Source organism: Ceratina calcarata, unplaced genomic scaffold (genome assembly GCF_001652005.2).
Source record: "Ceratina calcarata isolate Rehan_Ccalc_2016 unplaced genomic scaffold, ASM165200v1 scaffold97.2, whole genome shotgun sequence".
Lineage (NCBI taxonomy): Eukaryota > Metazoa > Arthropoda > Insecta > Hymenoptera > Apidae > Ceratina > Ceratina calcarata.
In genome coordinates this window covers 299,175-311,141 of record NW_017181113.1, presented here as the reverse complement: position 1 = coordinate 311,141, position 11,967 = coordinate 299,175, and the positions used below count along the sequence as shown (strand labels likewise).

General features: G+C 37.3%; 1 protein-coding gene across 4 annotated transcripts in view; it reads left to right on the top strand.

Annotated features, from left to right (window-relative positions):
• Window positions 1–11,967, top strand: part of 5-HT2B (5-hydroxytryptamine receptor 2B) — a 65,752-nt gene that overhangs the window by 2,221 nt on the left and 51,564 nt on the right. The window contains exons 2-3 of one of the 4 annotated variants that reach the window (XM_026819239.1): window positions 3,352–3,498; window positions 3,774–4,214. In XM_026819239.1, coding sequence (XP_026675040.1) covers window positions 3,845–4,214 — 370 coding nt within the window. In that variant the 5' untranslated portion in view covers window positions 3,352–3,498; window positions 3,774–3,844. Of the gene's footprint in view, window positions 1–11; window positions 4,215–11,967 lie in introns of those variants that run through there. The other 3 variants (XM_026819237.1, XM_026819240.1, XM_026819238.1) reach the window with 3 other exon arrangements.

The window sequence follows — 11,967 nt, the reverse complement described above, 5'->3', positions numbered from 1 at the left end:
ATTTCGTTACATTCTCTTTTCTTTAAGAAATAAAAATGTTTAATTTGTCTGAGTAGTCCAACGACTATTCCTCGCTTGTTACAATTTAATTTGAACCTGCGGCTAGCCGATTACTCGAGTCAAGGCAACGAGGTATATCTCGCGAGAGGGACGGGGCGCTTCTCTAACATTTTTCGCCTCGTGAATATTCAAATTTCAAATTGCTCCGCTAATAAATTAATACGGCCGAGTTGCTGGCCCTCGAGTTTCATAATAAATTGGACCTTATTTTCGTTACTGTAACGCGAACGATCCGTCGTGGAGGCCAAACCCAATAAACTCTATTCCGTACGGGAATAACGATTATTCGACGTCGCTTTCGACAGCCGAATAATACCGCTTTCTCTATCAATTAGCATCGTTTCGCAACGAGACCTCCCGTGGTGATTGAAATCCCGCGTAATGGTTTATCCGGACAGGTATTCACACTGTTTCCCTAAATGTTTTCAGGACCTCACATTTTAGGAAACAATCGATAGTAAAAATTTAGAGAAATCTCGCAATCAATCAATAAAACATTATTCTGTGCGGTGCAATATTTAAGTTGAAAAATGAATTAACAATAATGACAAATAACTCAGAGAGAGTAAGAGGCAGTTAGTGCAGAATTGAAATATTATTTAAAGAATTTCAAGAACAGTCGATTTCATTCTTTATAAAACTTCTCGTAATGTTTATAAATTTTACAATACACAAATACAAATATTTGACAGAACCTTGTACGATAATTAACTGCGAACTTTAGGCTGTTTATATGAACATAAAAAAACAATCGATAAATCAAGGCACCTGTTAATGACCCGTACCGATGAATTTTTAATCCTTACAGTTGAATTTACAGTAAATTCGATGACGTTATCTCCGCTCTCTATTCCCTAAAGATTTTTGACATTGTACGAACGGAACTCACTGCTATAAAATATTGTATACCGTTTGGACAATTTTCCCTGCCAGATTACAAATTAAACCCCTCGTTATTTCTCGACTGCATTATTCAACCGAAATTTCGCATCTCGCGTAATTTGCAAAATTTCGCATGCCTCAAGTGGAAACCGCTATTATAACAGATAGCTTGAAGGGGCGAAATATAAAACTCGATCGGATTCGCTGCGCTTCACTAGTTCAACGATTATCCCAACCGCGATGGGAAACGCTTCAGTATGATTCACGCAATTATGAAAATAAAATGAATTTCAATAAAATATTGTGAAGCTGTCATACATTCGATTGACTTGCTGCTATTGATGATAATTACTCGAATGAAAAAAATCCTTAATCTATCAAGAAATCCCCGTACCTAGCAAAAATGTCTGTCATGATTTAATAACAAACAAACAAAAATTGCATGAAACATTTTGTTAAAGAACATCGAACATTTCTGTTTTAAACGTAAACTTTATAACCAGTATTACTGAAGATATATTTGACAATTGAACAATTTTTCATTCAGTAACGTCGCTACTACCAATTAAGTTTAAGAGACTACGCGAAAGCTATAACCGTCGAGAGGAAGCTCGTGGACGGGGGTGTGAAAATTACAAGCCCTGCATTAGGTTGCACGTTGGACTCGTACAAAGGCACGTAATCGAATTTCACTGACTCGTTTCATCGCTACCAATTAGTTAATCGTCGAAAGCTGGCCAATTAAAATTCCGAATTCTATCAAAGCTCATTTGAAATACTAAATCAACAAGCAGAATTATACAAGCGCATACTATTTTAGGTTCCTTTATATATTTTTTAAATATATATTTTTGTAACACTTACATGTATGTATATTCATTTTTCATTTTATTTTGCATATATTCATTGAAATTGATAAATCTAATCACAGAATCGTGTGACTTCTTAGCGCGACATTTTCATTGTCCTGATTAATCTCATTTATTTATCGCCCCTTCTTTTTACGGTATTTTGATGAAATTATCGTCGATACGAAATTGGGTTTCCACGCTGCTTGTCCCTCTCCTTTACGGGGTAATCGAATCGAGAAAGAAGGAAAAGTGATGCTCTCACCTTTGATGTCGTTTCATTGCTCGTGAAATGCGAGTGAGATATATGTATGCACTTACATACGTGCTCAGGCACATTTTTCAAACAGGATTTATTTATGAAATTTTCCATTTGAACATTTCGATTCGTTCTGTGAACCCAGTAATACGATTTGTCAGATCGGTTCAAGATATTCTATCGCCGTTGCATAAAGTATATTTTATATAATTTCTAAGTATATTTCACATTGTGATAAAAATATTATATTCAGATAGATTCGTGCTATCCGGACGAGTATATAAAACGTTTCAGTTGTTGTGTACTGAGTTCGATAGTATTTCGGATTAATTTCGGGGAAGATGTCAATTCAAAGAGCGGCGCATGTTGTACTTGACAGTGAGGCAGATAATTTTGTCCGTTTACACGAAACATGTTCACGAACGCGTAAATATACCTAGATGTTGTATTTACCGAAGTTCGACACGCGCTTCGTTCTTGATCGAATCATTCTAAACATATGCAATGAAACGTTGCTTGTAGTTAATTCCGTGAACTACCTCATGGTACCCGGTATTTAGATGTTGCCACAATAAACTATTATATTCCATCAAGTAATCTTTGATGTTTTATTTAGAGGCCTCAAAAATATATTCATATGATACCAAAGATTAATTATACGAAATATCTTTCGTATCCCGGGATAAAAACGTTGTGTTAAATTATTCATTGCCAGTTTTAACTTGAACAAGTAGCTTAAGAAGCTGTTATTTGTTTCGAAATTGTTATACCACTGAACGTTTCATTTGACTGTCATGACGTCACTTAGGGAACGAAGAAGGATTCGATGAAATTCTTCGTTACCTCATCGAAGATCGCGTTAGGAATTGAAAGTTTTCGAGGGTGCAAAACGTCGGCGGCGTAAATATTTGAAACGAAGTTCGCTGCCAAATGGTCCTACGTGTTTGACGGATCGATAGAGAGTGAAACGGAAGGGAGTATACGTACTACGTAGATACCTGCTACGCGTCGCGTCGACGAAAGTGTTCCGTCGGACATTGTCATGCGGGTGGCGATCAGGTGTCGCGAAAATGGAAAACGGAAAAGGGAATCAATTGCGTCAAACTCGTCAGGTTCATGAAGTTCCTTGACAAATTACCCCTCTAGCAATTGAATTTTTATCACGGCGTTAGTTCCTCACGTTTCTAATATTCACGTGCCCGAATTCAATTATTAAATAAGCTTCTACTAAAAGTATTTTAAAAAATTTAATCAATTCTGCCAATTTTTATTTAAACGCGTCAAACCGTTATGTTTATTCAGAGATTCTCCTTTCTCTCCTCTGGGAATTAAATTACAACCATGGTGGGTGATCGACTTGAGAAAACAAAAGAATCAACGGAACGGTTCCAAAGAAAAAGTCTCCGAGATTGGCAGGAAGAGTCTCATTAGGAGATTGATCAAATTAAGGTAAAGATTAAACCGAAGCCAGAATGGACCCCCTGAGTGATTCGCGATAAAATTGAACGTATGACAAAATCAACTGAAGTACTTCGTCGAAAAAGGTTCGGCGAATTGAAACTGAATATTAAAGATTAAATCGAATTCCTAAATGATCCGCGACAAGATTAAATTTGTGACAAATTAAAAATTAAGAAGTTCGTCGTGAAGGATTCAACAGGAAGCAAATTGAGAATGAACAGATCGTCGATTACATTCACGTTTCGGATGATTTGAAATTCTAGCAAAGGCGATCAGGGATCAGATAGCAAGTAGCAGACAGGCGAAACTATTCTGAGATCATCCGTCTTGAGCGATGGTCGTCTCGTCGACGGCGACGATCGATCGCGATCCTTACGAGGCCGTGATCGGCACCTGCATCGAGGATCCCCTACTGTTAGCAAACGACAGTGGCACCCTTTGCGATGGTACGTTCAACGACACCGAACTACAGGTGAACGGGACACGTGTCGACGTCGATGTCGACGGTTTGAACAACTGGTGGGCTATGTTGGCCCTGGTCCTGGTCCTGGGCACGGCAGCAGGGAATATTTTAGTGTGTTTGGCCATCGCCAAGGAGAGGAGACTCCAGAACGTTACCAATTACTTCTTGATGAGCCTGGCCATCACCGATCTCATGGTCGCCGTCCTCGTCATGCCTCTTGGCATACTCACGCTTGTCAGAGGTGAGCTCATGCAATTCCTTTCACTCTTGTTTAATAATTTGTTTGTTCAGTAAATGATTTTATATTTTTACAGAAATACGCGTAAGACGAATTAATTACAATTATCACTTGAAATAAAAACTCATTAATTGACTCAATTTCTGCATGTAAAGTATACAACGGAATTCAATGATTTCAGATACTAGTTTATAACTTATGCTGTAAATAGAATTTCTAAACAGATTCTCGCTGATACTTGTGTCTCTTTGATTTTGCAATTATTCATCAGGCAATTCTCCATGGAATCAAATAATAATGAACGCGTCTGTTACTGTGTATCCATTTCTAATGTGAACGAAGCAATAGGAATCGTACATGTTTAAAATCGGATAAAATCTCTATCGGTCTCCTACTGTTTCCCGATAACGGCCGGCGAAACTCTTCCGACTTTCTCGTGTTCGAATCTCCGCAAGTTTCCTACGTTATCAAGATTACCGCGGAGATTGGGATTGCCAAGCTTCGATGAAGATTTAGCAACACCTTTCTACTAAGTTTCCGTCGATACTGTATCTCGCTTTCCTCCGTTCCCAACCATTTTCCTAAACGAGGATCGACGATGTCCACCTGTCTGAATTTTATCTGGCACACTTCTCGTTAACCGTCGTATCGTTCCTAGTTTTATAATCCAGGAGCTTAAAAGATCGTGATTTAAAACGGTAAAGTTAAAGGGTCGCGATTTTTCATTGCAATGCTTTTTAAACTCAGTTTAAATGAACATTCGGTAAATTGACGTTTAAGGAAAAGCAATTGAACTGCAGTTCGTAATTCGTTCAAGATTTTTCGAGTTCTACTGCAGTAAATCTAAAGTAGACGTGTAATCGGAAACGATGACAGATCGTCGATGATTTCAATTAACGGAAAAGCTGACCGACGCACAAATTTATTGCATAACGTAATTGGTTTTGTTAAATGATTGAAGTAAAAGAATGTTACGAAAGTTACAATTGTAGCTCTGGAATATGTATATTTCTTTTTCGCTTCTTCTCTTAATTGCAATATGCAGCTCAAACGTTTCATCCTGTTTTCTTCTGATTGATTATTGGACACAGACTAAAGTTGACTCTCGGCTGGTAATTGAATCAATTTCATCTCGCGTTCTCTCTATTACTCGGCAGAAAAAGCTTCGATTCTCACCGCCGAAGTCGCATTTCAACGCGATGTTTAATGTTTCACTTCGGTGCTTAATTGGATCTCGGTACACTGTTCCGAACGCGATCCAAATCAGTGGCATAAGTCCAAGACTATTTCCAGACGCGTTCTGAAACTCAGTCAGCCTTCGGTGATTTCTTTTCCGATGCATCGAAATCATCATTATTTGTGAAATTTCACGAATTCAGAAAACGTTTCATAAACCAATAAATGTAATTCTACGAAATAAATAAAAAAATGTTACTTCCATCCCTTATATAGTAACGCTTGAAATTTGAAACGAGAATACAATAATATTTGAAATAACGAATAGTCAGGTTACGTGTTATAACAAGGAATGTGATAAGTTTTCGATTCGTTAACGGCGATGTAACAGGCAGACAATTAAAGGAAGTTTTTGCGAATCAATTACCCGTTGCGCGTTAGTCGAGCAAAATTTGACTTGCCCGTTCACAAAAGCATCGTTCCGAAACTTTAAAACCCGCAGAGGGGTTAAAGTTGAACCCTTTGTTGTTTAACCGGGCGCCGAGCAGTAGCCGCATTTAAAGTCTACCCTTGATTGAGTTAACTCTGTAATAAGTTCCGCGTACGTTTCGCTGCAAAACCTATCCTTTTGCCTTTGCGTAACGGTATGCCGTGTATTTTAATTAAACGGAAACAACCAATTCGTTGCCTCAAACATTTCTTGTTTCCGTCCGTGCCGTTTGAGCTAATCAATCCGATAAATAAACTGAAGAAATCGTTCTAAATAAATTCGTAGCTATTCAGATTCGGCTGAGATTCAAAATTAGTAGAGTTACACGTGTTTTATGTAAAAAGCTTGCGGAGAAGGGGTTGACTAATCTGAACTCTTCTTTCTTGCGAATTACAATTTTAAATTAATAATCAATAATGTCGACTGTTTTATAAAAAAAATTCTTGTTAAATCCGTTCTTTTTTACCTGCTCGTTAACGATGTAAACCTATTTTAATGGAGGTCTACATAAAAACGAGGGATCGATAAATTTCGCGAAATTATGCGCGTTCCGCTTAAGAATGGATGATCTCACGCTTTTAAATGGTATTAACACCTACCCGTTCGTAGAAACCACTGGCAGGGTGTAATCGCGCGGGCAACTGCAGTTTTCTCGCAATCCTAACCCTAGCGCCTGATCCATTATGCATAAGAAAGCTCGACTAGCGACGAACGGCCTCCGGCTCTTCCACGTATCACGCGAGAGAACCGATTTAACTGTATCTATGTGTGATCTATATAACTATCCGTGAACGCTACGGAAATTGATGTTTAGGCTTTGCACATTCCGGAATCTCTATAGAATTTTATCAGAATAATCTGACTGGATAACGTGCTTAGAATCCAAAGGAATTTTCGATTCGCCTGATTATTTAAAACTGACATTTAAATGCTAAGCGCATCCGATTAAACCTTCCATCAATACAACACATTCCATATATAGCATTAAATAAATGACTTTCAATGTAAATCTATCATTTCCTCCATTTATTCCATGCTTGCAAAGTGTACGTTTGCACGCACACCCTCGTTTATCGACAATTATCGAAAACAAACTTGAACAACGTAACAACTGATACATTCGATTATGGCCAACTTTGTGTTCCAAGCTGTTGGCTCTGGTTTCGACTTTCCAAGCGAAAATTGTTACACCGTTAATTGCTCGCAACTGGAATCGTTCCTCGGTTCAGAATAGGAGGGCGAAAGAGGATCGATTAAAGTTAGATAAGAGGACGATGGTTCGCGTTTTCGTTTCTAGAAATCCGAGACGAATGGCCGCGTCCGAGCTAAAATTGTCGAGGACGCTGGTGCGCGTTCGCGAGAGTAATGCCGGCTGAATCGTCGGGAACGTAAGTGGCCAATTTGTAGCACCCCTTCCGACTTGCCATTTTTCACCTATTCTACCCCAGCTCCAGTGTTTTAACAATCCTGATGCTAACCTTCGCTTCTCTTCTCCCCGATAATTGATTAGGCGAAACGAGTCGTTATTTAGTTGTTTTTACTTGAATTACGGTAACGAGCGTGAAAAGAACCATTTTTTGGATTCAACGCAATTAATGAAAATCGTATAATATTTCTGTGTTAGTCATTTAAATAATAATATGAATTGAAGAAGTCAAACTGAAACTAATCTAACAGAAATGTTTAAACGTTTACAGTTAACTAACAATACTTTGTGAAATCACAGCAGATTAATTGGTTACATTGTGAAAAAGTAAAATAAATCGTAACGTTGAACGTGCAAGAATCATTTGAAAAACCCCGCGCATTTTTGTCGGCCGAGCTGATATCCATATCGTAAGCTCAACAAGTGACTCGCGCTATTTCACCCGCGTATCCGAATTCGTCGAACAAATGCGACAATTGTGCCGCCTTCCGGCTGATAACCTGCCCTCGAAACGGTTTTTGATAAACGCCAATGCCACGTGGCGAATTTCGAAACCGCACCGACACAATGTAAATTGTTACAATGACCGCATATTCAATGAGTCGTAAAAAAAAATATTTGAGTTGTTTCGATTTTCAATTTGTTTTATTGTTATTCGTATAGAAAATTGTGTAAATTATAATCGAACAAGTGCAATTTAACAGAAGTATAAGAGTTTTAAGTATTATTGTCGGACATGTTATTTATGGATAAATAATGAACAAAAAACTGATGTAAAATTATTATGATTGAAATACCAAAAAAAGGGTTTATAGAAGATTGTGATGCGACCATTTAAAATAAAGCTTTAATAAAAAGAAAAGCTTATAGAATTTTAAGTAGTATTGTACCTCATATGGTCAGACATATCACATATTCATCCATTGTTAGACACTTTAGCAAACTTTATCTGAAAATTCTATATCTTTCAAAATGTTTCATGCGAAAACTATTAACTAAATTGTGTGCACACATTATACTTACAATAAACAATTATAAATATTTACAACTAGTGTATCAGACTGTTTGCTTCATCGTATGAATCAGAGCAACTTGTTAGATCATTTTTCTTGTTAATAGAAATATATCAGGCTACCTGGGAATCTAGGGATGGTGAAGTACAAAATTTTTGCGAGTCATAGGTTAACCGGATTCGCATGCCCAAAGTGGAAGGGAGTGAGCAATGATTTGGAGTTTTCGGTCAAAGGGTAGCGTGAATGATTGAGTTTGGTAATCTTACCTTTCGCTGGTACGTGAAATTGAATTGCCTTTACGCGGCTCGGAACACCGAGGATGGACGTGGCTTCTAACATTAAACTGAATCAAGTAAACGGAAAGGCGAAATGAATAAACGAAAAGATAAGTGCAATCAATAAATATGTATATTGACTATGTTCACACAGAATTTGTGTACAGTTCATATTATATCTTCCTATGTAAAAGAATGTAGAAATCATTCAGATGGTTTGTCTTAAGCGACTCATCCTGGATATAATTATGCAAGAATGACGATCGCTTATAATATTTAACAGAGAATTTGATGTACGTCAATATAAAATATCTGGCGCTGCATAAATTTATCAAGGGAACTAATTTTATACTCTGACGAACCGGATAACCGTGTACGACGGTTATGGTAATCGTTAACGGGAATTGACGATTTCGTAATGCGCGTGGAATGTCAGTGTGCGTCGAGAGCCTTTACCGAATTTCGATCCGGACCAATGAAATTCACCACGCTGACACGCTCTGATAACAGCCCCTGTCCGCGTAAGCAATCAATCTACGATGCCCACGGGACGGCTGAACGGTTTCGGATAACAGTTTACCTGCAGATTTTTCGATCGACTCGCAACGCACTATTCGCCTGTGTCTCATTCAGATAAATCGTCGCGTCGACGCATTAAATTTATTCAAGGTCCGTCACGCAGTTTCAATCGAGAACGGCGAATAATTCATTAAATGTTAATTCTCGGATACGTGTTACTCGTTGCTTGAATAATTATGAAATCTGTGATGGTCCATGATTAAGTGTTTCATCGTATTCGAAGATTTTCGGGTCAGAAAATACGATATTGTTCATTTTACGATATGTAATCAATCTGTAGATACTTCTTTATGGAATTAATGGCTTCAGTAAATTGGTTTTACAATTCTCATTCCCCTCGATTGCAACCAACGTATTTCAACGAGGAACAGGCAGAAAAATCGGAGAGCAGAATTATTTCCGCATCATGGAAGAAACAGCTTAAAGAAAGCAACGCGTTCTCTATGTTTTTCTCCCGTACTCGTTCAATCTCGTCAGCGTCGAATTGGATTCACGAAAACCGTTTGGCCAAGTTTCACGCGGCAAAATTCGCGAGAGTAAAAAAGAAAACGCTTCTGCGTTGTATGATTCACCGATGATAAATATTTCGCGCGGACACGAGAAACGAGTCTTTGTTCACGTATCTCGTTTGTCTTGTCACCATATGCGCGCTCGAGGGAGGGGGCGCGAAAAATTTCATAAAAACAGACATCACAGTTGAAATATTTATAATCGGCGGATTTTCCAACTGGACTCTTGCCTAACTTTCATCGAGCATCAAAAAATTCATCTCGTCTTCCTACCATAAAAATGATATGTTCGTTATTTCTGATTTTGTTTTTTAACACTTCCTTAACACAAGTGCATTAATCTTTTGCGTTGAGATAATGAGACAGAAATTATGGTATTAGATTTGTTGAATAACGAATGTTTATATTATTTCTGAATGGAAAGACGATTCTTTTAAATATTTTAAAATTAAGAATGACAGGAATTATTAAATGAGAAAATGTTAAAAAAAAATTTCTCAGTCTCGAAGTTAAACAAATTGACTTGGACGCAGTTGTGAATATTCCGGAGTATTTCGCCAATAAAATTCGCACGAACAGGAATAAGGTTGATTATGCAGGAGACTCGTTTATCGCGTGTTCTAGAGAACTGTTGCTTTCAGCGCTGCGGCAAACTCGTATATTCAGTACGTTACCGATGGCATAGCGTGTAGCAACGTCGTCGTTGAGTATTATCCCAGCAGACAGTGAATGGGAGAACGCCTACGCGTGTGGCCGTGGGCGTGCTATTTAATTATGAGTCGCGGAACGCGTAGCAAGTGGAACTACGCGAATGTGCCGCGACGCGTTTGTCAAACGAACGTTGCGATTCCATCGATTCGCGAAATTACGGACTAAAAGTGGATGAACAGCGAGATAAATGAGACGAGAAATTAAGGATGCATGCAGCGAGATATTTATTGGTTTACGTATAAACCGATTAAAATGAGAATTGATTCACGACGTATTCATAATAGGAAATAATTTATTTATCTTGTATCATTTTTTAATTAATCTTTCAACCTATGGTTTTATTCATTTTATCTCTACGGTAATTATTTATAATTGCAGTGGACTATTTCTTGAAATCTTTTGATTATAAATGTGGATTTACAGTTTTATCAATTTCAATGTTATATTAAGACAGTCCAATTGTACTTTGATAGCAGCATGAATTACAGTTCAGTTGGTTTTCTCTTAGAGACTGACGTTTTCCAAGCAATAAAATCAACAAGTGCAAGTCATCTCAAATTAAACGAATCGCGATGAATAGTTTAACGAAATACCGATCTTCGATCCGCAGAACTCAGAACAATACCGTAAATGAACTATGAATATTCAATATCGAAGTCGATACTATCGAATACGAGTATTGAAAATCCATCAAATCTGATCTTCATGTTCAATTCCTCTGCTAAACCTCTTAATAATAAATGGGCAAGAATTTATCAATCGTAGCTATTATTGCAAACTACAATTTTATGTTTGTTATATACAAATCATTTATATCAAATTTGATGTATAAAACAATTCTGATTCATTCATGTAACGTACCATCTACATTTACATTTTTTATTATCTCAGTAAAAACCGTCGCATGCCGTTTCAGTCAAAAGCTAGAGAACGTTACTGTTACTTCTATATTCATTAGTAAAAGGAAACGGTAGGTCGCTTATCTGACGGACAGAAAGTATTCTACCAAATCTATTCTCGGCTGTATCACGGTGTTAAATTTGACACGACCCGTACGTTGCAATAATCTAGTATCTAGTCGCACGGTCAGATTAATCCCGCGTATCGCACACGCGATTCGTAATGTAATACGGAAATTCTAAACGAACTTAATCGGATCATAAATCCGACTTACGCCCGTGACGTTACTGGACAGTATGTCGTGCACTGAATTAATTAAATCTCCTGATCACTCTGAATATAATATTACACATAATGAGGCGGTTTCTCTTCATCGGACAGAATTCTCATCAAACATTTTTATAAACTATAAATACTCTTATTTTATGAAAATCAGTAACTGATATACATTTATTTTTATTTATTTATTCAAACCAGATAATTAAAACGTCGTAAGTGGCGTTTAAAACCAGAGTTTTGACGTATCCTATAGAAGGTAATGAAAGTTACCTGTGCTTAGGCTGGTATCTAATACTAAAGTAAATTTGAAGATTAAATAAGATAAAAAGAAATTAAACAAAAACAACGGCTCAAGGAAAGAAACAATAAAAAAGATAAGAAAAAATAAAAGAAAAATT